Genomic DNA, 27,804 nt, shown 5'->3' with positions numbered 1-27,804 from the left:
TCACGTGTCATTATTCTTTCAATAAATTTCTCTTTCATCTCAAGTGCACAATTTCCATATCAGACCTGACTTAATCAGAGCAGTGTTTTCTTATTTAAATTGCAAGTGTATTCAAGAGTTGTGAAATCGAGGCTACTTTGCACCTTACATGCATTCCAGACCCCTAACAAGTAGCTAGGATCTGCAAATACTTAGAACTCCAATAAAAACACTACAAACACCTACTTTGTTAGTTCAAACTAAAAAATCCACCAAAAATGCTTATACCTGGTTTTCTTAATAGTTTTATCACCAAAAGTGCATTTAATTATGAAATTGATATAAAAATACAGTAATCTGTGGATATTTTTCAGAATAATACTGCAAATACATGAATTTTCTGCGAATATTGGGTAGATATGGTCCATACAGAAATCCACGAATATGTGAGTCCGTGAATCTCAAGAACGCGAATACAGGGGTTCCAGTGTAAACTTGCTCCTTCCTCGGAAACAGTGCCTCAGAGAGATTACAGAAGTGAAACATGCAAGGATTGTGGCCAGAAGGGTCATGTGTTCGCAACCTACAGATTCAGTACAAGGCATCCTAAGCCAAATGCCATCCACACTAATGTCTGATCCAAACGCCCACCAAGTGGATCAGCCTTGATATAGTGAAAATAGTGCCTCTTGATGGTTCCGCTCCTCCTCAGGAATTGCCAAACTTCCTTGACACCGCTTTTGGGTTAGCTTCACCACTTGGAACCAGGTGACTATTGGTGCCACCATCCACAAGGACAAATGGATGATAATGTACTGGGGGAAAAGAGACAGAAAGAACCTTTCCACCATCAGGCTGTGAGTCACCATGGGATTCCTCTTGAGAGAGGGAACATCTCTTCAGCAACGGTGAGTCCCTCGCGACTGGACATATACTCTCCTTCTGGGCCAAGATCTTGTCCAGTGGAGGGGCACCTTGATTCCCTTACATTGCATGACAGCCAAAGCTTAAGTCGATCCAGTGGAGGAGGCAGCAGCCCAGGAAGAAGACCCGTTACCTGTGGATCTGACACTAGATTCCATGCCATGGTTGCAAGTGCAGCCTGGCACTTCCAACAATGAACCTGGCACTGATCCAGCAACTGCACTCCTCACCACAGGGGCAGATGCCTCTCTGTCTACCATAAGCCATGAGCAGCTCATCAGAGGACAGAAAGAATACGCCATCCTAAGGCACCACCACTTGAACACTGCGACCTCTGAAGACGAGTGAAGGACCTTGTTACGGATGACTTCCTTCTGGAGGATGAGGTGCTATACCAGGTGACCCCAGGACCAAATGAACCTTCTCAAATTCTGCATCAGCTGGTAGTGGTACCTCCAGCCCTACAACAACAACACCTCCTCAGCTTGGCACACGATGGTATCAGCAGGCACTTTGGTGTCATCCAGACCATCCATGCCATTGAGGGAAAATTCTACTGGCCTTGTCTACAAAAGGCAGTCACGGCTTTCGTAGCCTTGTGCCCCACCTGCCAGGAATCCCACAATCCCAACGAGGTCGTCACCAAGGCACCTATCAGGAACCTTCACTATGTTGATCTCCCCTTTCAGGATGTCATCATTGACTACTTCACGCCACAAGAGTGTATCAAGAGCAAGACAGGGAATAATTACTGCCTCACTGTCATTGATCAGTTTACGAGGTATCCCAAGGCTATTCCTGTCCAAAGCGAGAGATCCAAAAATGCCATCAAGGCACTTATCAGTTGAAACAATTTTTGTCGAAAGAGTTTCATGACTGCATGGCCAGTCACGATGTCAAATATTTCAAAATTGACACCTTATCACCCAGAAAGTCAAGGAATAATAGAGAGGTTCCACCACTCCCTCTCCAATACAGTGGACCCCCGTATCCGTGTCCTCCGGATTCACGGACTCACGCATTCACGGATTTCTCTCTGGAACATTTTCCCCCATTAATCGCGGAATTTGCCTATTCGCAGTATTTTTCTATGAGAAATATCCACAAATTCCTGGGTTTTTCTAACAATTTTATCATAAAATGCACTTTTTGTGATAAAATTATTAAAAAATAAGGTGTAAAATTTATTGGGTTTCTTCTTGAGTTTTAACTAACAAAAGCATTTTTATATGGGTTCCAACTATTTGCAGGGGGGGGGGGGGGGGGGGGGGGGGTGTCTGGTATGCATCCTCGCACATACAGGGGGACCCTGAAAACACTCGAACACGAGGGAGAAGCAACCTGGGAGGGGACCTCCCCTACAACCTTTACCCTATCTGTCATGCTCCCTCTGAAACTATAGGGTACAGTCCCTTCAAGATCTTATACATGCATTCTACCTGGGGGGTCCCTCAACATACTGAATGATGCATTGGCCGAACCAGCAAAGGTGGACTGGACTACAGACCTGCCAACTACTCAAAGAAATCTTTGGGTTGCGTGGGCGGTTGCTCAAGCAATGGAGGCCACCACCTGAGAACGACTGAAGTTCAAGTTTGATAGAACAGCTTGCACCTGTTCCTTCAACATCAGTGATCAGGTCCTGGTCCTCCAAACCAGACCCACACAACCCCTTGAGACCCAATTCACACCCTGCCTTTTACTAAAAAGTTGAGGGGCCCTAAATTACTTAGTGGACTGCAGGAAGAGGCAAGCCAAATACCTCCGTTAAACTTATGAAAACCTATCAAATACGAGAAGGAAAGGCGAACAAGAATACCCCTCCGCTTCCTGGGGCTGTCGTAGGCACCTAACTATGGTGACAACCCTCTCAACCAACTCAGAAGTCCTTTGTAGCCTCAAAGTTATTACTCCGAGTCTCATGACTCGCCATCTTGAAGGTATATACCAGCTGTTAAGCAACCATCCGCAGGTTTTCCAGGACCATCTTGGCTGTACTGATGTCCTGGAACATACTACTAACTATTAAACTGTGAGATGTGAGGCCGATAGCCTAATGCTACTATAGGGTAAACTCAGCGAAGGCTTAGAGAATCGAAGGGCAGGTGCAGTTCCAACTTGCACTCGGCCTCATTGAACCAAGACGAAGTGAGAGGTCCTCCCCAATAGTCTTGGTCCCGAGGTAGAGAGGAGGAGACAGGCTCTACATAGATTACAGAAATTTAATGAAGGTACGAAGGCCCAACCATACCCTCTCCTGTGAATTGAAGCGTGCTTGGACAGCCTTGGCAGTACTGCATACCTGAGCAAAATAGACCTGGAGAAAGGCTGTTTGCAGGTGCCTGTCAGAGGAGTCGTGCCCTCTGACCACCTTTACCACAACTACTGGTTTTTACCAGGGCAAAGTGATGCCTTTCAGCCTATTAAATACTCATAGCTGTTTTCAAAGGCTGATGAACAAAGTCCTGGCAGGAATCAAGAACTGTATCATCTATCTTGATGACATTGTGACATATGACAACACCTGGGAGGAGCATCCGCAAATCCTAAACCAGATCCTTACCGTCCTACATAAAGCCAACCTGGTTATCAACCTCAAAAAATGTCAGTTTGGCATGGGCAAAATACCATATGTAGGTCACCATGTGAGAACAGCCAGCTAATCCCCAAGGATGCTAATATCTGTGCCATTTGAGACATGCCCTACCTGAGAAAAAAGTGAGAAGCTCAGCGATTTCCCGGAATGGTAGAGTACTTCCTGTGCTTATTCCTATTTCGCTGATGCTGCCACCCCCATCACTAACTTCTTCCAAGGAAAGCAGCCTTTCCATTGCACTCCCAAGTGTGGAAGGGCAGATGACCACTTTAAGACTCTTAATTAGTCAATCCATTCACCACACTCCATACTTCGAACTACCTTTTTGTTTGGTGGCTGATGTTAGCGACATTGGAATTGGGGCGATCACGTTCCAAGAAAAGGATGGGGGTTAAGCATCCAGTAGCCTACTACTCCAACTAATTAAAATTAGCTGAAACCAGGTATAGCACAATTGAAAAAGAACTTCTGAGCATGATCCTGCCAGTGAAACAGTTTGAATCTTACCATGCCAATCATAAATTCCCGCTTACCATCTTTACTGACCAAAACCCCTTTCAGTATCTCACGACTTTCCGAAATCAAAATTCGTAAGTGCCCAATGAGGTGGTCTCAACCTCCAAGATTACACCTGGAGGACTACAGACATTAAAGGCACCATCAACAAGATCGCTGATGTCCTTTCCAGGCATTATAGTGAATAACTCAAGTACTGTCCTGATACCTAAACCCCTGTCCCTGGCCCCCCTCCCCCCACGCCTTAACAAGCCACGTCTGCCAGAGTGAAGGGTCAAATTATGCCTCTCTTTTCAATCTAGAATGTTTGAAAGTTTAAGATACTTCCTTCCTTGCTCTATCTTTTCTATGTACGTATACTTAATTTTGTGCCAACAGGCACCCGCGACTTAGTGCCACGCCTGGCAAAGTGCCTGTTGTACTAAGTAACATGGCATCACCTAACATAAGTCCACATGTACTTCATTGTGATGCCTCAGCAAGGCAAACTAACTGCATGACTTTGACTCCACAGCTTTAACATTAAAATTAAGTGCATGAATAACCTAAGGAGTTACTTTAGTAATAATGGCTCAATTCTGCTTATACTTTGAGTGATATATTTCTGAAATACTACTTTTTTATTTGTAACAATTGCTGCCTTAAAGTAACAACAGCTTAACCTAATAAATTTTTAGTACAGTAGACCCTTGACTCACGAACGCATTGACCCACGTACAACTCGATCCCCGACCAAAATTATAGGTAAAATTTCACCCTTGACTTACGAACTAACTTTGAGATACGAATGCGGAAAATAAAAATTCTGTTTGGGTCATGAACTAATTTTGAGACATGAACATTTGAAAAATGCTGGAAATTTCTGGAAAATAACAATTCACTTTGTTTCACAAACTAATTTTTTAGACACAAACATTTGAAAAATGTGCGAAATCGCCCAGCACACGTGAGAGCGTTTGAGTTGCCATGGGACCAGCCATCTTCCAGCCGCCCACGCAGGCGTCACCCACGCATCACTCTTTGTCTCATCTCATTGTGTACAAGACGTTCGTCAATTCGCTTAGCATTTTTTGCGCTAAAACTTGTGATTTTCTTCATAATGGGCCCTAAGAAAGTGAAGAGTGGTGGTGAAAGTAAGAAAGTGAAGAGTGATGGTGAGAAGAGGGTGCAGAGGAAGATAACCAATGAAATAAAGAAAGAAATTATAGAAAAGTTTGAACGTGGTGTTCACGTGACCGATATCGCAAGTGAGTACAAGATGGCCAAGTCGACAATTTCGACAATTTTGAAAAACAAGGATGCCATTAAAGAAGCAAATATTGCGAAGGGAGTGACAGTACTAACCAAGATGAGATCGCAAACCCTCGAAGAGGCAGAAAAAATCATTTTGAAGTGGGTACATGAGAAACAGATGGCAGGTGATAGTGTAAACGAGCCGATCATCTGCGAGAAAGCTCGGCAAGTGTATCAGAGTTTGCTGAAGGAAACTCCTTCTACTAGTGCCACGCCAGATGATTTTAAGGCTAGTAAAGGGTGGTTTGATAACTTCAAGAAGAGAACTGGCATTCACTCTGTAATTAGGCATGGTGAGGCTGCTAGCGCAGACAAGGCTACTGCTGAGGCATTCGTGACCGAGTTTGCCGAGTTCGTGGAGGCCGAAGGATACGTCGCTCAACAGATTTTCAATTGTGATGAAACGGGCCTCTTCTGGAAGAAGATGCCCAACAGGACATTTATCACCCAAGAAGAGAAGGCGCTCCCAGGCCACAAAGCCAATGAAGGACAGGCTTACGCTTTTGTTATGCTCAAACGCAAGTGGCGACTTGAAACTAAAGCCGCTACTTGTCTACCATTCAAATAACCCACGTGCCTTTAAGCAGCACAACGTAAATAAGGCCAGACTGCCTGTAATGTGGAGGGCCAATACAAAAGCATGGGTGTCACGGAGCTTGTTTATGAAGTGGATTGATGAAGTGTTTGCGCCGACCGTGAGTCAGTACCTAACAGAGAACAAGCTGCCCCTGCGGTGCCTTCTGATCATGGATAATGCCTCGGCACACCCTTCGTACTTGGCTGACTGCAGTGAACATGACTTCATTCAGTTCAAGTTCCTTCCACCCAACACGACCTCTGTTCTCCAGCCCATGGACCAACAAGTCATTAGCAATTTTAAGAAATTATATACGAAGGCGCTCTTCTCCAGATGCTTCCGTGTAACTGAAGAGACAAAATTAACCTTAAAAGAATTTTGGAAGAATCACTTTAATGTTTTTCACTGCATAACCCTCATTGATAACGCATGGACTGAAGTTACGTACCGCACATTAAATTCTGCGTGCCGGAAACTTTGGACCAGTGCGTAACTGTCCGTGACTTTGAGGGCTTCGATGCAGAGATTGTGCAAGAAATTGTGTCCATGGGCGGCAACAGTATGGGTCTACAAGTCAACGACGAAGATGTTGAAGAATTGGTCGCTGAACATTCAGAAGATTTGACTGCGGACGAACTTGTTCAACTCCACAAAGAGCAGCAGGAGCAACTTGCTCGGGAGCAATCAACTGACGAAGAGGAGGCTGGGGAGGAAGTTACAGATGTCAGCAGTGATGTGATAAAAGCCGCATTGGAAAAGTGGAATGATGTCCAGTGCTTCCTTGAATTGTATCATCCGGACAAAATTGTTACGAACAGGATCGTGAATATGCTCAATGATAATTTAATGGGCCATTTCAGAAGAGTTATGCAAGGAAGGAAAAGGCAACAGACATTGGATAAGTTTGTGATTAAAAGTTCACCAAAAAAACCTAGAAGAGTTGAATCTCCGGAACGAGATCTCCCCGACCTGGATGGGGGAGGGTCTCCTTCCGCACAATAACCTCCTCCCCACCCACCACCCTCCTCTTCTCTTGTCCGTCAAGCCAGAAGTTTCGCCAGTCATAGTAAGTGTTCACTTTACAAACGTTTTTATAGTGTTAGTTTACCATTTTAAATTATATTATTAGATATATTAAGGTTTTTTACACTGACTTTTACATTATCTGTGTAAAATAAGGCAAAATATACATAATATATATTGGTTCGTAGGGGTCGAGAACCAATTAATATTATTCCCATTAAACCTTATGGGGAAATTAGCTCCGAGCCACGAACAATTTCGAACACGACCAAGGTCTAGGAACGGATTGTGTTCGTGAGTCAAGGGTCTACTGTACTAGCAGCACCTTATTCTGTAATTAATGTAAATATTTAAAGTAATGTAAACAAATTGCCATGCCACTAAATCAAAGAAAACCTAATTCTAATTTAAGTGTAATCAAGGGAAAGTAATGTGAAATAAAGCCTAGTCAGCTGAGTTAACTTGTTTGTAGACATTTGAACCCAACTGAAGGTGCGACATGTCAACTTGGGGGAGGAGTTGCTATGAAGGGATACTCTTCACAAGCTAACCCGCCTTTCAAGCTTTATAGAGGGAAGCAAAGTTAAATATGACTTATATGCTTTGAAAAGAAATTAATGTATAAAAACACTAAAGATAGTTCATTTTCTATAAAGAAGTACAATAGTTCTCACATGACATAAAGGCAATGGGAAAAAACATTAGCCCTTCCTAAATCACTTAATCCTTTCTCCCTAGATACTACTTTTAATCCCTTTCTCCAGACTCATGACTGCTCTGAAAATTTTGTTCCAGGAAACGATGCTGCTTGGAAACTAGTCACTGCTGTAGGCTAAGAAGAAGCCGATGGAAAGGATTAACGAGAGGCGAGTTTCCCAAGGTCCATAGCAACACCTCACATGGCCTTGCTTCACCAAGGTGGACTAGGTAAAAAAGAAATGGGTCAAGAGGTTCATGGGTGCGCGCATAGAAAACAAAGCATCAGGAAGCCAGACACTTACAGCAACATCTGAGAAGGGAAGGAACGTAATCCCTTCCGGAGGTCTTAAAAGGGCTGACCCGACCCATAAGCAGTTAGAGACATACTGGATGCGGTCAATAACGCATCTGCCCTTTTGGTTTCCTCCTCCCTTTGGGGCTCATTCCCTTTACTATTTATACAAGGCTCCTTGCTTAAGCACAAGTTTTCCAGCTAGTTAAGCCCTTTAAACTCTCCCTACCTTCTTGTCTAAGGTGAAGCCATTTCTCCTATAAGGTAAAGTGTTCTGTTCCAGAGTGTCTCATCAGTCAAGTGTTATTATTCTTTCAATAAATTTCTCTTTCATCTCAAATGCAAGGTTCCCATATCAGATCTGACTTAATCAGTGTGCAGTGTTTTCTTATTTAAATATGATATTGTTATTTTACAATAAAGTTTTGTACATACTTACCTGGCAGACATATACTTAGCTTACGTCTCTGACGTCACGACAGAATTCAAAACTCGCGGCAAACGCGACAGGTAGGTCAGGTGATCTACCTTACCCGCCGCTGGGTGGCGGGTGTAAGAACCAAAGTACCTTTCTTGCCAGATTTTTTCTCTTACACCTGTCTCCTGAGGGGAGGCTGGGTGGGCCATAAATCGTATATGTCTGCCAGGTAAGTATGTACAAAACTGTATTGTAAAATAACAATATCATTTTTGTACATGAACTTTCCTGTCAGACATATACTTAGCTGATTGACACCCTTGGTGGAGGGTAAGAGACAGAAAATAACAAAGAAAAGGTAAACAACACCTGTTGTAGGATAAAAATAACCTTGGTTCTTACCTGTTTAGGCTGAAGACTTCATAGGTACTGTCTATTAGTCTGCATAGCCATAAGAGCTACAGCGAGGGCGTGACCTACAGCTGAAAAGACTCTTTGGGTCTACTAACGGGACTTGATATCCGCTTACTTAGTAGAATCCAAGTCGGATCATGTCTATGGGGGTTCGCCCTCTTCTATGACAGAACCTGTCCACTACCAACGCAGGGAGCTTCAAACCAAATCCGATCACCTAACCAAACTAAAGTTATTAGTACTACGAAAAGAAAAAAGATGCTACCTGCATCATTTTTCATACAACCATATGAACCTCAATACCACAACAAGGGAAAAACTACTAAGGATATGTTGCAGCTCCCTGCCCCAGCACCGAATCTTGCGATGGCGTAAGGGCCTCAATGCGAAGCACTCGTCATACGTAATCCTGACGTCTTTAAGGTAGTGGTTGGCGAATACTGAATTACATCTCCAGAATGTAGTTTTCATCAGATTCTGAAGAGACATATTCTTATTAAGGGCCAAGGAAGTGGCAATGGCTCTCACTTTGTGAGCCTTGACTTTTAGGAGCTTGAAATGTTCTTCATTACAAGATCTATGTGCTTCTTTCACTAGACTTCTAATGAAGAAAGACAGCGCATTTTTAGACAATGGTCTGCTGGGGTCCTTTACAGAGCACCATAGTCTGTCCTCAATGCCCTTAAGGGTTTTCTTCTTCTGAAGGTAGTATTTTAAAACTCCTAACAGGGCAAAGAGTTCTTTCGGGTTCTTCCCCTACTAGGGAGATAATCCACGAACCTCAAAGCTCCTTGGCCAAGGATTTGAGGGGTTCTCATTCTTTGCTAAAAACGAAGGAAGGAAGGAACAAATCACGGAATCTCCTTTGAAACCAACCCTTCCTTCTAGGGCATGAATCTCACTAACCCTTTTAGCAGATGCCAGAGCCATGAGAAACAGAGCTTTCCTCGTAAGATCTTTGAAGGAGGCTAACTGGGGTGGCTCAAACCTAGAGGACCTCAGGAAACGAAGAACCACGTCCAGATTCCAACTTGGAACTTCGGTCGCAGTTTTCTGAAGTTTCAAAAGATCTTAATAGATCATGCAGATCTTTGTTATTCGAAAGATCTAAGTCCCTATGTCTGAACACTGCAGCCAGCATGCTCCGGTAGCCCTTGATGGTAGATACTGCCAAACCGCATTTTTCTCTGAGGAAAACTAGGAAGTCTGCGATCTGAGTCACAGAGGTACTGGAAGAGGAAAACTTCTGGTTCCTGCACCACCGGCGAAAAGACGTCACCCACTTGCGGACTGGTAGACTTTAAGGGTCGAAGGTCTTCTAGCTGAGGCGATAGCCTTAGCAGCTTTTGTCGAAAACCCCTTCGCTCTGACAAGACTTTTGACAGTCGAAAGCCAGTCAGATTGAGAGCGGGGAGGTTTCTGTGATACCTGTCGAAGTGGGGTTGTCTGAGCAAATCTTGTCTTTGTGGAGTGTCTCTTGAAAGTCCCACCACATTCAGTACCTCTGTGAACCAATCTTGGGCGGGCCAGACAAAGGAGCTACTAGCGTCATTCTTGTCATCTCCGAGATAGCAAATTTCTTGAGGGTTTGTCCCAGTATTCCTTGAAGGGGGGAAAGGCGTAGACATGTAGACCTGTCCAGTCTAGGAGAAACACATTCCACTGATACTGCCCCTGGGTCTGAGATCGGGGAGCAGTAAAGTTCTATCCTTGCGTTCCTTGCTGTTGCAAAGAGGTTGACGTGAGGCCTGCCCCATCTTCTCCACAGGTCTTGGCATACTTCTGAGTGGAGGATCCACTCGGAAGGCAGGAGTTGATTCTTCCTGCTCAGGAGATCGGCCCTGACGTTCCTTTCTCCCTGTACGAATCTGGTGAGAAGACTGATCTTCCTTGCTTGGGACCACAGCAGAAGATCCCTTGCTGTTTCGTACGGGAGGGAAGAAGGAGTGCGTCCCCCCCTGTTTTTTGATGTACGCCATAAGGCTGTGGTGCTGTCCGAAATTGACCTGAACTATAGCATTTCGGACGTGGGGCTCGAAGGCTTTTAATGCCATCCAAACTGCCATCAACTCTTTCTTGTTGATGTGCCAGGACACATGATCCCCCTTCCAGGTGCCTGACACTTCTCTTGTCCCGAGCGTCGCTCCCCAACCTGCTTCCGACACGTCGGAAAACAACACATGGTTGGGGTTCGGCATGTACAGACACATTCCTTCCACAAATCGGAGTGGGTTGGTCCACCACCGAAGGTCCCTCTTGATTCCCCTTGAGATCTTGAAGGAGAACTCCAGATCTAGGGAGAGACGCCTCCAGTTCTGGTATAGGAAGAACAGTAGAGGCCTGAGATGCAACCTTCCTAGAGAAACGAATTGCTCCAACGAGGAGAGTGTCCCCAGCAGACTCATCCACTCCCTCGCTGTGCATGCATCTTTCTCTAGGAGGTCGTTAGTTTTCTCGTAGCAACGAGCTATCCTCTCTGGCGACGGAAAAAGCCCGAAAAGCCCGAGAAAACTATCCGAATCCCCCAGATAGATCCGCTCTTGACTGGGATTAATTGAGACTTCTGGAAGTTCACCAGAAGTCCCAGAGAACTTGCCAATGTAAGGGTCTTTTGAAGGTCCTCCAGACATCTTTCTTGTGACTCTGCTCTGATTAGCTAGTCGTCGAGGTAGAGCGACACCCTCACTCCCTCCAAATGTAGCCACTGCGCCACGTTTTTCATTAACCCCGTGAACACTTGGGGTGCAGTCGAGAGGCCGAAGCACAAGGCCTTGAATTGGAAGATGTTTCCTCCCATCATGAATCTAAGAAACTTCCGTGAAGAAGGATGAATCGGTACATGAAAGTAAGCGTCCTGAAGGTCTAGTGACACCATCCAGTCCCCTGGACTAAGAGCCGCTAACACTGAGGAAGTCGTCTCCATGGCGAACTTCCTCTTTTCCACAAAGACGTTCAGGGTACTTACATCCAAAACCGGTCTCCATCCTCCTGAGTTCTTCGGAACTAGGAATAGTCTGTTGTAAAAACCCGCAGAGCGGGGATCTTCCACTAGTTCTATAGCCTCCTTCTCTAGCATCAAATCTACTGCTAGAGAAAGGGCTTGATTCATGATGGGGTCCTTGTACCTGGCCACCAACTCCCTCGGAGTCGTCGTCAATGGTGGCCTTGACGAGAAGGGAATGAGGTATCCTTTGCTGACAATCGATAGGGACCAATTGTCTGCCCCTTTGTGGGCCCAGACGTCGGCAAATTTCAGTAGTCTGTCACCCACTGATGTCTGGAGTCCTTGATCGCTATTTCTTCCCTCTGACTGACCTAGAGAAGGTTTTACCTCTCTTAAAAGGTCTAGTTCCTCTGGTTGAAGAAACTCTGGCAGCGGGTCCTCCTCGAAAGGGCTCCTGCTTCAGAGGAGTCTCTTTCTTGGTCTTGGGCTGGAAGACAGAGCGAGGTTTTCCCTGGCCGACTGGGCTAATAAATGTGCCCTGAGTAGCCTTGGCTGATAGGGCACTCGAGACACCCTGAATAATTTTCTTGGGGAAAAGAAGAGGAGAGAGCTGAGCATAAAGGAGTGAGGCCCTTTGTGCATGTGAAACTGCCTTAGTGAGAAACGAACAGTAGACTGACCGCTTCTTTATCACTCCAGCTCCAAACAGTGAAGAGACTTCACTCGAGCCGTCTCTCACTGCTTTGTCCATGCAAGTGAGGATGCAGTTAAGATCTTCAGGAGACAGGGAATGCCGGGGTCTGGGTCCTTCTTAGCCAGAACTCCTAAAGACCAATCAAGGAAGTTGAAAACTTCCAGGACTCGGAACATTCCCTTCAGTAGGTGGTCAAGTTCGTTCATCCCCCACGTAGTCTTGGCAGACAGGAGGGCGGATCGACGAGCGGAATCCACCAGTGAAGAGAAGTCCGAGTCCGCAGACGAAGGGAGAGCGAGGCCTAATGGTTCCCCCGATTCGTACTAGAATCCTAATCTGCCAGTCAGTTTAGACGGAGGGAAAGAAAAAACAGTCTTGCCTTTCTCTTCCTTAGCAAGGAGCCATTCCCCAAAACCTCTAAGCGCCTTCTTCATGGAAATAGTCGGTTTCATCCTTACACAAGATGAAACCTTCGAAGTCTTCGAAGTGGAGAATAAAGAAAGAGGAGAAGGAGGAGCCACAGGAGAAAGGATATCTCCAAACTCTTGAAGGAGCAAATCTGTTAATCTCTTATACAAGGAAACAGAGGAGTCTTTTGGTCCTTCTTCTTCCGAGGGATCCTGTTCTTCCTCAGCTGAAGAACCCTCATGATCCTTAGAGGCGCGACTACCCTTAGAAAAGTCTCTTGAGGAAGTATGAGGTTTGACTCTTGGAGACAAAACTTCTGGAACGTGCCTACTCGCAAAATCCTTCTTGTCTTGAGGAGGGCGTTTTCCAGATTCTTGGAGCCTAACAGGAGTAAGGCGGCTGTCAGGAGCAGAGCGCCTGTTTGAAGAAAAACTTCTATCAGGCTCTTGGCACCTATCCAAAGGAGAGCGGCTACCAGGCGAACAGCGCCTGCCATGAGAGAAGCGGCTACCAGGCTCTTGGCGCCTGAACCGAGGAGAGAGGCTCTCTGGCGACGAGCGCCTACTAGGTGAGCGCCTACAAGGGGAGAAGCGTCTGCCATGATCTCGGCGCCTGACTCGAGGAGAGTGAAAGTCAGGTGAAGAGCGCCTGCCAGGAGAAACGCGCCTAACAGGCTCTTGACGCCTGTCAAGCGAAGAGCGCCTGTCCGATTTAGGGCGCTTGTCAACAGGAGAGTGGAGGCGAGACGAGGAGCGGCTACGAGGCGAGTAGCGCCTACTAGGCTCTTGGTGCCTATCAAAGGGAGACCGAATCCTGTCTCGAGAAGAGCGTCTGTAGGGCGAAGATCTCCTACGAGAAGCCTGCTCCTTGTCCGAAGGAGAAACAAAGATATCCTGTCTGTCAGGCAACTGGCGCTTGGACGACGCAGCCGGGATCTTGTCCCAAGTAGAAAGTCTCCTGCGAGACTCCGAACGCACAGGCGAGCAGGCCGCTTCTGTTGAATAGCGAGAGTCAGAGAGGGGAGCTTGGACTTCTTTACAGGAAGCAAGACGTCCTTCCTACGACGAGAAGACACGCAAAGAGAGCCAGCCAGAGCCGAAATCTGCGCCTGAAGACTAGCCAACACCCTTGCAGGAGATTTCACAAAATCTTGAACAGGTGACGAGGCTCGATCTCTGCTCGGGGAACGATACTCAAGAGATCTCTTCCGTTTCTTCGCTTCCACCTGAAAGAACTTCAGGGCTGGAGGGAAGGGCGCAGGGAGCGTTCCAGGCTCTCTTCGAAGGGCGCGAGGCTTCCGAAGAGCTCCATCCTCGTTTAGGAGAAGGCGAAGGCGAAGACGAGAAGCATTGGCGCAAGACTTCTCTCTTGGCGCGATCCAAGGTAGCCTGGGAACGAGCAACAGGCGCTACCGAGGGGACGCCTGACCGGTGGGGATTGCGTACCCTAAACCTTCCTGGGCGGCTTTGACTTTCCTTTCCTCCCCACTGGGAACTGGGAGTCTGGAAGAGGTCTAGGCCTGGAAGCATTAGGGAGCCGATCAGACGCACCCTCCACTGCACTGGGATCACTGCACAAATCACTATTAGAATCACTCTTACCTTCCAAATGTTTGATTTTCATCTCCATGCTGCGAATGGTGGCTTTCATGGAGGCCACTTCCGAAGGCGCATCTTCGGCTTCGATGCAGGGAGCAGGAGCTGAAACTGACAAAGGAGCTACATCTAAAATGGGATTATCTACATCCAACTCGCTAATAACGAGATCTACTACTGCTCCTAGAAGAAGCTTTCCTAACTTTATCCTTTTCAAGCTTCCTCAAGTAGGAAGACAAAGACTTCCATTCATCCTCATTCAGCTTTTCACATTCGTTACAAGGATTATTAAAGGTGCATTCATTCCCTCTACACTTCAAACATACTGTGTGAGGGTCTACCGCAGCTTTCGGTAGCCTCACCTTACACTCAGTCATACAACAAACTCTGAACATAGCAGTTTTCTTAGTATCAACATCAGACATCATGAATCCAAAGAAAAATTCAAAGAAAAGTCAAATAACGGTCCACAAATCGCGAATGCCAGGCCAAAAGATCAGGTACTTCACCAAAAGTCCGTAGAAACAATCCAGGGCAAAAACAAGAAAAGAATCCAACTGTCAAGAGGTACCGACAATAGGTGTAGTCGACACCGACGACAGAAAAAATCTGGCAAGAAAGGTACTTTGGTTCTTACACCCGCCACCCCGCGGCGGGTAAGGTAGATCACCTGACCTACCTGTCGCGTTTGCCACGAGTTTTGAATTCTGTCGTGACGTCAGAGACGTAAGCTAAGTATATGTCTGACAGGAAAGTTCATGTACAAAATGTAAGTGTATTCAGTGGTGAAATCGAGGGCCCACAGCACCTACCATGCTCTGTCTTGAACTTTTCCTTGATTGCACTGTGTCTTTCATCCCATAATCTTGCAGCTTCTCCATTGCAGAGGGAGACGTTAGCTGTGGATCCTTCCTTTGATTGTGCCCTATGTGTCATGGTCCCCAGCCATGGCACCTTATTTTTACAGCGCAATTAAAGAGATTTTTCCCTGACGTTTCTTCAGTTATCTCTTTGTCCTGTAAACTAGTCATCTAGCAGGATTCTGTTTACCTGTATATTTTAATTTTCATTCTTCTGATGTTTGTTTAATGTAAATACATGTGATTTTAGAGTGAACCTAAGTTTTTATCAGCAACAAATTTATACTGAGTGGAGCCCTCAGTTCCTTTTCTTATTCTTGTTGTTTTGCCTGAACCTAAATTGGTATAGTAAGAGACAAAGATTCCCATGGTAAGTAAATTCCCTGATCAGATTTCAAGCATCTTAACATGTAAAACAAAAAAATTTATCACAGGAAAAGAACATTTATTATCACGGAAAAGAAAATTTATGTCTTTATTAATTACTATTACAATCTACTTACCCAACAGTGTCGAAATTGACCACTCATCTACTTATGGGCCAAAATGATACAGCTGCAAGACAGTAATTTGCCTTCATTACAGTAAAGTAAAGTAAGACTTACCTTTCAACTTCTTTATAACATCTTCTAATCCTTCTCCAGTAAAACTACCAGCAAAAGTGAATCCTGTCATGGTGTTAACCACTCTCTTGTTTAAATCTTCATGAACTTCTGGTGCTGGACTACTTTCCTCTTCAAATTTCTCAGAGCTGTAACAAATCAGGGACATCGCACAGATTAATTTTTTTAACAAGTTCTACAATGTTTATCGATTGCAGGAACAAGTGAACTTTAGTAATGCACATACCATATATATCCACATATAAGACGACGTTTAAATCCTAAAATTCGCCCCCAAAAATTGGGGGTTGTCTTATACTACAATTCTAAAAATCAAACCTTGAATGCTAAGGCGTGTATTGGCAGGCTAGCCTTGGCCTCAGTGCTATAGCCTAACCACCAACAGACAAGAAGATTCACATTATGAAATAAACTGACGACTATATGGCTGGGGAGGCAATGCTGCTTTGGTATCCATAGCCCTGGGCTTGTGGAATATTGATTTGGAGATATCATACATTACATCACCAAGGCAAATCTTCTCTGTTAAAACTGTTCTAAAGCAGATTTGATAGCTCCAACTCCTTAGTCATCTTGTCGAGAGAGCAGTGACAATCATAATCCCTAGCTTTGTTAAATTCTCCATATAGAAATACAGCATACTGACCTGGCCTCCAACTAAACAAAAAATACTGGTTTTTTGCAAAAAAAAAAAAAAAAAAAAAAAAAAAAAAAAAAATTAACTTTATCAAATAAAACTTTCTTCTTCCCTTTTGTCCCTGTTCATGTATAACTTTCTCTCCTAGATACAATGCTATAAACTTTGAATGATTCTTCCCCGAGGTTTCAAAACTTACCTGACCACATTACTTCAGCCCTTTCTAGGCTCGTGCCATCCTAATTTCATTTGAGCCACAGACTGCGGAAACTTGGGAGTTTCAGTGGCCTGTGGCTGGGTAAAAGACAACCTTTTCTAGCTGAAGATAAAGAAGCAACACTAGCAAGAGTCTTCCAGAACACAAGCAAGCGTTTCCCAAGTTAGTCTTCCAGAAACACTAACAAGAGTCTTCCAAATTAAAATTCTAATAACAAGAAACTCTTCTTGTACTGACTCAGGAGGAGGTACATGAAGCACTGATGAGAGTAGGGGCATCTGTCTGGGCCTGCTTGTTGGTATTCTCCTGTTTAATGTCTTCAGATTTTGCCCATCATTAAAAAAGGGCAATCCTGTCTGAGTACTGAGGCAGAGCTGGGCCTAGTCAGAATTGATAAATTTGCTGGACTCAGCAGCAAGACTAGCAGTAATAGAGCTATTGGAACCCAAAGGAGTAATAAGCAGCTACTGCGCAATCTGAAGAGAAGAGTGGATACAAGTTCAATAGCCCTATCAGGTAAGCAGCTAACAGGTGAGAGATAAGAGGCAAGAGTGTAGCTGGGCAATCCCAAGATGCTGGAGGTGAGCACATGGTTGGAAGCAGCTAAGTGTCTGAGGGCATGTATGTGCCAAAACCTAGGTGCCGAGGAGGTGTACTTTTGTCTAGCTGTCTTGACAGAAGATAGCAAAATATAGTTATCAAGATTGGGATGGGGTCAGAAAAGTGGACATCACATGATGGATGGGCCACGGAAGTGCTGATTGACAATGTGAATCTCAGGCTGTATAGTCAAGGGAGAACCCTCAAAAGACAGGAAGCACTTGCAATGTGATGGAATAGTTTAGGCCAAATGCCAAGCACTAGAATATAAAGTTTTAAGGTCATTCAGCGCTGGAAAGGAAAATGAGAGTAGGTAAGTGTGAAAGGTGTAACAAGAGGAAAACCTCTCAGTTGCACTAAGAAATAATTGTTAGAAGAGGGTGGATATCAAGATGGAAGAAATAAAATGTGAATGGAGGTACAGTAAAAGAAATGAAGGACGTTGCGGCTAGGGGCCGAAGGGACACTGCAAAGAACCTTGAATAATGCCTAAAGTACACCCCATGAGGTGCACTGATGGCACTACCCCTATGAGAAGCACTTGCAATGAACTGGCTGGAAAAGGCAGATACTCCTCTATGGAGAAGGAAGCACAGAAGGGAAGGGCGGCAAGTGTGTCTTTGAATGATTTGAAATCTCTCTTACATCTGAATCTGAACAGTTGAAAATTAACAGCCCTTCAGCTAGTCACTGAAATCACCCTCCTCAGAAAGACTGGGCTGGAAAGTGACAAACAACTTGGAGCTATCCACAGTAAGCATACGCACAATCAATTTGTTAATTTATGTTCTTCAGTTTAACAAAGGCTATACAATAGATATAAGAAGAGATGTAATGTACGTGATCAAATATACTACCGTAAAAGAAACAGAAATACTAAGTTTACATAAGTAAAATCTTAAGTGGAAAGTTAAAGAAAAACCCAATTCCTTACAATACAAACTCAAGCCTACAACCAACAAATCTTTGCTTGATACCATTCAGCCATCAAGGGCTAACTGAAAAATTCAACCTTTTTGGGACCTCTTCTCAAACCACTGGCCCAAAAATGAAAAAACTTTCAGACCTTACAATGCAACATCAAGATGATGTGTAATGTAGCATAATCAATTAAACTCCTGTGCTCTCACATTTCTAATGATACATGTATGTTTCTTTTAACCCTTACAGGCTGCCCTAAAATATGCAAGTTGGCCAGTTACAAAAAAAAAAAAAAAAAAAAAAAAAAAAAAAAAAAAAAAACCATCAATGGAAAGAGGAAGATGGTAAAAAGAAATTCTAAAAATTTTCTGTACATTTCACTGGAAGTTGAAAGTTAATATTTTCAACCATGCAGGGCCTCTTTACCAAGATACTAGTAAAAATAAGCCTTTTCTTTGTCAAGTTATACATGCTATTTCTAGTAATTTCCTTCCTTTTCTTTTGCAAAATTGCAATTACAGCTCACATAATATCATAACAGATAAGAAATACAATCAGTAACAATTTCTGAGTACTATATTTACAGTAAAGTATTTATGAGATGTACTACCGAGATGGAGAGATGCATTACCTTTTAGCAAGTAATACATGTTTTTCTAATATTTCTTAAATTTTGGTTTGCAAAATTACAATTATACCTGACATACCATTGTAAAAGACAAAATCTAAAACCAACAGCAATCCTTAAGCATATTCATGAGAAATTATATACAAGATGTCCCATGAAATCTCAAGTGACATTTATCTCTCCCTATCCCAGGATAGGGGATCAGTGTTGCCGTAAGAATTGCCATAAGTCATTCATGGTCCATTCAAGTTATGGAGGAGTTATGGGAGTTTCATTTGACAATGTCCTTCAGAGAGAGAGAGAGAGAGAGAGAGAGAGAGAGAGAGAGAGAGAGAGAGAGAGAGAGAGAGAGAGAGGGCATAATTGGTGGATGGATAGTTAACGATTGAATCTGTTGGTGAGTTCTGGATTGTCTACTGGTGCAGCTGGAGTTAGTTGTTAGAGTTCTGTGTTTTGGAGTCAGATTTTTGAGTCAGTCTTGAGGCAGAACCTATGATAGTTAGTAGTGTCAGCAGCGGTCTGTGAAGGCATTGAAAGTCAGTTAAGTATTGTGTTTTATTGATTTGTTGTTTAGTTGTTGTTAAGTTGATATTGTTTGCTTTGGAGTTGTTGTGCCTGTGCTGTTGGATTTGTTGTGCTTGTGAGTCCCTGTTGGGTTATATGTGAGTTCTTGTGGTTGAGGGTTGTTGTTGTGCAGTGGTCTTTCATTCTGGTTGTATTCCTTGTCTGTTGTTGTGTTGTTGAGTTGTGGTTGTGTTCCTTGTTGGTTTGCTGAGTTGTTGAGTTGTGGTCCTTCGGTGTTGTGTTGTTGTTGTTTGTTGGGTTGTGGTCCTTGGTTGTGTGTTTGTGGTTCTTGGTTGTTGTCTTTGTTGTTGTTAGTGTCTCAGTTACCTCGACTAGCGGACAGCACAACATAGCCCTGAGCATCTGCAGTTAGGTGAGCACATGTGTTTGTGTTTTTGTTTATTTTTTGTTCTTTGTGTAGGTAAGTCAATTGTCCTGTGTGTATTCCATAGTGTACAGAGGAAAGTGTGACTGAGGGTGCATTTGGCAGCTGGATTGGTTAAGTTTGTGTGTGTGTGTGTGTGGGGGGGGGGGATGATTTTGCCCACTTGTTTTTTAAGCTTGTGATCCCACCACACTATTTTCAGGGACTGCTGGTGCGGCAGCTGCAGGACGATTGGGGTAGTGAGCTGTGTAATTGGTAGAGAAAGTGTGGATGGAATGGTTGAAGGAGATGCAGAGGCTGAAGGAGGAGCTGAGGTTGGCGAGGGAAGCTAAGGGAAGATTGGAAGTGGAGAATGAGAGGTTGAGGGTAGAGTGTGAGGAGCTGAAGAGCAAATTAGAGGAAATGAGAGGAGTGCTAAGGAGTGTGAAAGTGGAAATGAAAGAAGAGGTGAAAGGAGCGGAAGAGAGAATGGTTGAGAAAATGGACAAAAAATTCAGAATAATGATGAATGCAATGCAGGAGATGATGAAGGGGTTCATGGAAGAGGGAGCAGGAGGAGGTAGGCCTACTGGGTATTGTGATGGGCCAGGAGTGATTAAGAGTGTGAAAGAACAGGTGGATGAGAATACAAGTAACGAAGGTGATTTGGTTGTGATAGGTAAGGGAAAAAAGGGGAATAAAGGGATAAGGATAAACCTGAGGACAAGAATAGGGGGGGGGGGGGGGGGGGGGGCTGAGGAAAAGAAGAAGACTAAGGGAAAGAAGGTTAGTAAGGGTAACGGACAGAATGAGACTAGTACTGAATACATTGGGGAAAAGGCTGAGAGTGATTTAGATAGCGGTGAGTGGAAACAGGTGAGTTGAAAGAAGAAGGGTAAGAAGAGTGTAGTCAAGAGTAAGGACGTGAGTGTGGAGGTGGATTCGCTGTATTTGGAAGAGGGAAAGAAGGGTCAGAATGGAAGTAGCGAAAGTGAGAGTGAGAGTGAGCAGGAAGTACGAAAGGCTGTGTATATGAGAGTGGTACCCCGATGTGCACATACGAGGAATATGGTAGTAGGGACATAGGGGACTTTTTTAAGGAATATGAGAAGTATTGTGAGGCTAAGTATGGGGATAACAAGATAGATTGGGCAAGAGAGTTAGGTAGCTTTTTGATGGGATTTTTGTTGAGTATGTATAGGGTAATGATGAGTGTAGGGAATGTGCCGTATGAGATGAAAGCCAGGATTGTAGAACAGGTAAGGAGGAAAAGAGTAGCGTTAGATATAGAAGAAAGCAAGATTTTGAAGAGGCAAGAATGAATGTTGGTGAATCGTTGTCAATGCATGTGTGCAGGTTGGAAACATTAGCCAGGAAAAAGTTTGGGGACAAAGGGATGAATGAGTGTAAGGAGCTAGTGCAAAAGTTGTTGGCAACTGTGCCTGAGAGCATATATGAGTTTACAAATCTGAAACATAAGGAGAAAATGCGATGGATGAATGAAAGGTTGACGTGGAACGACATTTTAGAAATAGTAGAGGGTTACGAGCTAGATAGGTGTATGAAAGAGAGTAGAAGTGTTAGTGTTAGGACTAAAGTAGCCTAGGTTATACCAGAGTTTAAGAGCTATAGGGAGGCAGTTTTAGAATGGCAGAGCGAGTGGTTGATAGGAGCGTTAGAGCAAGTAACGTGAGTGTAGTTAGCCCTAAAAGAGATAGGAGTGCGCATGATGGAAAAGTAGGGTCAGCTAGTTGTGAGCGAGAGCAGCAGTGTTACAGATGTAGTAAGGGAATCAGGTAGTGAGGACGTGGTTGGCAGTATGAATGAGTCTCTTCAGGAGTTTGGCAGGAGTGTAAATGAGGTTAGTGATTTGGTGGCAGAGTTACGAGAGATGTTGGGACAAGAGTTAGAAGGGGTAGATGAGATAGTGAATGGGATTTGGGAGGATGGTAGTGAGGGAGATGATAGTGGGAAGTGGGAATCTGACTGGAAGTGGTCTGGGAGAAGTGGATGGCGGGTTATATGAGGCCCTCAAACAAGATCCAGGGGGCCTGTGTCTGAGCATCTGTGGGTGTTGTGGAAGGCTATTTAGCGTGGGTGTTGCAAGTGTAAGGAGACGTCAAATGTAACAGGGGAGGAAATATGGAGGCATTATGTTATGGGAGTTCTATTTGACATCATCCTTGAGAGAGAGAGAGAGAGAGAGAGAGAGAGAGAGAGAGAGAGAGAGAGAGAGAGAGAGAGAGAGAGAGAGAGAGAGAGAGAGAGAGAGAGGGCGTAATTGGTGGATGGATAGTTAACGACTGAATTGGCTGTTGGTGAGTTCTGGCTTGCCTGCTGGTGCAGCTGGAGTTAGTTGTTAGAGTTCTGTGTTTTGGAGTCAGAGTTCTGAGTCAGTCTTGAGGCAGAACCTGTGATAGTCAGTAGTGTCGGCAGCAGTCTGTGAAGGCATTGAAAGTCAGTTAAGTTTTGTGTTTTATTGATTTGTTGTTTAGTTGTTGTTAAGTTGATATTGTTTGCTTTGGAGTTGTTGTGCCGGTGCTGTTGGATTTATTGTGCTTGTGAGTTCCTGTTGGATTATGTGTGAGTTGTTGTGGTTGAGGGTTGTTGTTGTTGTTGGAGGCTGTTGTGGTTTCTTGGTGTGGTTGTGAGTTGTTGAGGGTTGTTGTTGGTGAGCTGTTGCGATTCTTTTTATGTTGTTTTTGTGTTAGTGATTGTTTGTGCAGTGGTCTTTTGTTGTTGTTGTATTCCTTGTTTGTTGTTGAGTTGTGGTTGTGTTCCTTGTTGGTTTGCTGTGTTGTTAAGTTGTGGTCCTCGGGTGTTGTGTTGTTGGGTTGTGGTCCTTGGTTGTTGTGTTGTTGAGTTGTGGGGTTGTGGTCCTTGGTTGTTGTCTTTGTTGTTGTTAGTGACCTCGAGGTCTCAGCGACCTCGACTGGCGGACAACACAGCATAACCCTGAGCATCTGCAGTTGGGTGAGTACATGTGTTTGTGTTTTTTTGCTGTTCTTTGTGTAAATATGTCAATTGTCCTGCGTGTATTCCGTAGTGTAAAGAGGAAAGTGTGACTGAGGGTGAGTTTGGCAGCTGGATTGGTTAAGTTTATGTGGGGGGGATTTTGCCTGCTTGTTTTTCAAGTTTGTGATCCCACCACAAAGTAACAGGAACATTTTCACACAAAATTCCTTCAAATATTATGGAACCAAATAACAGCACTCAAATGATATGCAATTAGTACTGGGGATCAAGAACCCTATCCATCCAGTAAGGATTAATGTGGAAAGTGTCTATAAATGAAAAGTGTATAGAAAATGACTGGACATGCAATGCAGAGTAGGGTAATGACATAAAATAAAAGGTCTTATTTAATATTTCATCATCATGCACTTGGTTATGTGGCTTGAAAATCTAAGAAAGATGTCATAAGCTTTCATTGCAGTTCTTTTTCCATGCAAATCTTGCCTTCCAAAGGAGATTGCCAACATTACAACAGCTGCACAAGAGTACAACTAAAACCAAAAATATCCAAATGCCAATCCGGAGTTCCTTGAAGGGATAGTAGAAACAATATAAGAATAGTACAAGTGCATGCTAAAACCAATCTCTGTGAATGCAATTGTTACATGAAAAGAATTCTCTCAGCAATTGTTGTAAAAATAAATCATAACCATTCTTATCATAGTAATTCAGCCTGATAACCTAAACAACTCATTACTCAAGGTGCTTTATGAATATGAGAAACAATCAAACGCCTCTCGGGCCCCTGCACTGTAACATCCATATGACTACCATTTTTATCACAGCTCTCATCATGGGGTATGAATGTGAGCCACAACCTCTGCTTTGGTATTTTTTTCACTTATCTGTATACAAATTTGTCAAAAGTGAAATGTTCTGATGTAAAAGTACCATATACATATGGACTTAAACGAGCAAAAATAAATTCATTCGTTCAAACAAACTCTTACCTTGGCAAGGTATTCTCCTTGTTGATAGTAGAATCGGGGCTGTGATTAGAATCCTCAAAGGATGGGGACCTACTGGAACTGGAGTCCTTGGAAAATGGAGACCTGAAAAGGAGACTTGGGTAACATTCATAACTAAAGTATACCTTCTACAATGATTTATTGAACATACCTTACCCTAATTGGGATCTTTCTGGACCATGTACAGAACCAAATGCTGGACACTAAGTCAGTGTATCCTTTATCCTAGACAAGTATGGAATATTAGATACAAATGAAATGTAAGAATGCAAAGACCCACTTGTCTAACAGATTCCAAAGGTATGTTCCTCATCAATATGTTCTTTAAACTGTAGTACCTTCAAAAAGTTCATAATATAATCAGTACCTAAGTGATGCATACACTTATTACAGTCCTTGTCAACTTTACCAACAATTCATGAAAATCTCTCTTTGGCAATACTAACACAACTTTCTTATGACTTAAGTCTGACCAAGGTGGATCATAATAAAGTAGGATCACATAATCAATTCACACTGTATACATAAATGTCATGGCTGTCCTCAAAATTTTGAAATAATAATGAATAATATAACAGCAATGTTTTCATTGTCAAAACTGGAGGTCATCCATTTGGGCCTCTTTTGATACCATTGGTTGGCCCCATTTATCTGTTAGTTTCATTTTACAGTTTTCTTGGAAAACATGTTCTTTTATGTAATTACTTTTCTAAAGCAGATCTATAATTTTTCCACAGACATGTCACCAGGACCAACTAACAGAGCAGTCATTACTGAAGTAATTATTTTCAAAATCTTTAAATTTCCACTTGTCCATGATCCACCACTTTGGTAGCATATCTCTGTGGGTGGTCTTTTACATACAGGTACAAATGTTCCAGGAAGAGATCAAGAACCATCTTGTAACAGCAAAATGTTGTAAATCAAGGTAAACTACTCAATACAGGTATTATACAATTATTACCACATACAGTAGTAAACATCTGCAGTATTTTGATTATACAGTGGTACCTCGAGATACGAAAGGCTCGACTTACGAAAAACTCGAGATACGAAAGGTTTCTGTAAAGTCCGAGATTCGCCCGAACCACCTATAACAATTTTGAAACTTGCGCGCCACCAACTTAGTAGACTCGCCACCATCCTCCTGCTCTCCCATTGGTTCCTGATGCTAGTCGCGGCCATGAGATCCTTCTCTCCTACTGGACAGCATCCCTCCCATCATGCATCTATGTACGTGGTGGCGTACCTCGGCCACTCGGTACCAGCATCGTTATCGTACGCACGCGGTATTCGTTTCGGGATTGTCAACTGTTTCTGAATCTACTAGTCAGAGTTGACATTGTGATGGTGTTTGTGTCATGTGTATTTTAAAAAAGATTTCTCACTTCTTTTCACAGAAAATGGAAAAAGAAGAGCACCTCTTGAGTGACGATATATATGATATGATTGACCAAGATCTCTCTCGTGGTATAAGTGACCAAGATCTCTCACATGGGATAAGTGATCAAGGTCTCTCTCATGGGATAACTGGAAACTTTGCAAGGTTGGTAGAATCTCCACTCCCTGCTGAACAGAGGGTGTTGACCAATCATTTACAACATGCATACCAGTATAATCAAGGCACTTCAGTTTATGTTGAAGGTCAGCAGCCGAACATTCAGTGCCCAAATCAATTGCAGAGAGAGCATTTGGTTGAACAGGGTTTTGATGGACACCAGGGCCAACAGAGTCATGAGGTGCAACAATTAGTAGATAATTATCAAGACAGGCAGCCGGTAATGAACACTACGCGCTGGCCTTGTGGGAGATTGCCGCTTTTCATAAAGTGCAATCGTTTATAGGAAAAAAAAGACACCCCGAAAAGGCTCACACATGTCGTATGCTTGCGCAGTTCGATGACGTTTACCTGAGTCGTTTCAGGAACCTTTTGAAAAGTAGGCAGAAGCAATCTTCCTTGGATCATTATTTTTTAAAGAGACCTTTAGCATTAGCAGGAGTAAGCAAAAAGGAAGAACCAAGTGATAAAAACAGAAAGTTAAAAGTGGTGATGAATTTGAAATTTTGTAAAAAAAAAAAAAAAAAAAAAAAATAAATAAATAAAAAAAAAAATACATAAAAGTAAAAAAAAAAGTAAAAAAAAAAAAAAAATTAATATTAGTTTTTGTAAAGTTAAGTGTTACAGTTTTGTTAATGTGTTTCATAAATTTTAGTTTAGGTATGTTTTCCTTAAATTTGTTATGTGCTTTCGTAAAGTTAAGTGTACATATGTACGTATCTGCCGTTTGTCCTCCTCCTCCTCTGCCGCCACTTTCGGAGATAGCCTCACTCAAAAGGTAAGCTTCCACATTTTACGTACAGTATTTCTTGTATACCATGTACACTAATACACTTTATTTACAGGTTAATTGGCATTTCGTTATTAAGTTAGGTATTGAATGGTCCAAATTGTTGTAGTATTTCATTGTTTATAGGTCAATTTAGCTTTATTATGAAATTTACTGGGGTGTTTTTGGAGGGCTTGGAACGAATTAGCCATTTTACATGTAAAATGTGTTCCAAGATACGAAAACCTCATGATACAAAGGGCGCCTCGGAATGGATTAATTTCGTATCTTGAGGTACTACTGTATATTTAATGAAGCTCTTGTAATAGTAACTGTTTATCCTATCTTTATACATCCTAATAGTATATTTTTTATTAAACTTTTTCAATGAAAATAAGTGATTCAAATATAATGAAATATAGTACATCTTTTACAAGCCTAAGGAAAATTTAATCTCAGCAAATAAAGACTTTTAAGAACTTCTCTCCTGATTTGTGCAGAAATTTACCATATATACTCACATAACACGAGATCTCGCATATCATGCGACCCACAAATTTTCACCCTCAAAAAATTATTTAATCACGTATCATGCGAGTTAAATTTATGAGACCAAAATTTAACAATAGGCTAACCTCTTTTCCTCATCTTTACCTATGCATTTTTTTAGTTTGGCTAACCCCTTTTTCCTCCATTTCTTAATCTATCCTATCATCTAGTTAAATTTAAAAAAGTGAAAGAGAATGCAAAAAGTATCTGTAGTAGTGATATACTTGTTTGGAAAATGCATACAGCCAGAAACAGCTGATATGCGGTGAACAACCAATCCGATAAAAGCAGCCTTTTTGCTTGCATTTCAACCGTCTTACAATAGTAAAAAATTACCATAGTTTAGTCGACATCCTACCACAATTGGTTACGAACAACCATTCATAAATCGATTTGGACGTAAGTCGGACCATGTTAATTTACCATATTCTAGCGTAGCCTACACTTCAGTAATCAGTAACATCTTCACATATAGGGTAGCCTAGTCTACACTATACAGCATACTTTATACATATATGACATACTAATTATTAATATCAGCTAATTCTCTAGGTTCAATGCTTATTGGCTTATGATGATTCAGCACAAAGAAAAATTGAATAACATTTAACAGGTTAGCCTTGCCTATACGATGATGATGATATCGTGGTACATATATCGTATATATACGAATACAGTAGCCTAGCTTTCAGTATACTGTATACTACATATACGATATAATTTAGTAATTTATTAAGCCTTAAATGACGAGCCGGTATTTACAAAAGTGTCTCCCATATGCCGGCGGGGTTCGCGAGTGAGCACCAAAGCGGAATAAAGTTTTTTTCAAAAAATCACAGCAAGATTAAGAGTTCATTTTTGGCTCCTTCTTTTGTCATTGCCTGAAGTTTAGTATGCAACCATCAGAAATGAAAAAAATATCATTATTATATATAAATATTGGAATATATGACAGCGCAAAAAATAAATTTCATATATAATTGTATACAAATCGCTGTTAAAGCTAATGAGTGAATTATTTTTTCTTTGTATTGTACACTAAATTGCGATGATTTTGGTATATGATAAATTGTAAAATGATCAAAGCAACACAGAGAAAATATTATCATAATATGATGCATGAATTCGTAACGCTTGGACGTAAAAAAAGCTTTTTTCA

At 42.7% G+C, this 27,804-nt stretch overlaps 1 protein-coding gene across 2 annotated transcripts in view; it reads right to left on the bottom strand.

Moving 5' to 3' along the window:
• The window catches only part of LOC135220777 (uncharacterized), a 260,488-nt gene that overhangs the window by 183,911 nt on the left and 48,773 nt on the right, over positions 1 to 27,804 (bottom strand). For both annotated transcript variants that reach the window (XM_064258250.1, XM_064258249.1), the window contains exons 2-3: positions 23,752 to 23,853; positions 15,838 to 15,983 (exon numbers count right to left, since the gene is read on the bottom strand). In XM_064258250.1, the coding sequence (XP_064114320.1) occupies positions 15,838 to 15,983; positions 23,752 to 23,853 (248 nt within the window). The remainder of the gene's footprint in view (positions 1 to 15,837; positions 15,984 to 23,751; positions 23,854 to 27,804) is intronic.

Source organism: Macrobrachium nipponense, chromosome 2 (assembly GCF_015104395.2).
Source record: "Macrobrachium nipponense isolate FS-2020 chromosome 2, ASM1510439v2, whole genome shotgun sequence".
NCBI lineage: Eukaryota > Metazoa > Arthropoda > Malacostraca > Decapoda > Palaemonidae > Macrobrachium > Macrobrachium nipponense.
This window is presented reverse-complemented; position numbering and strand designations above follow the sequence as displayed.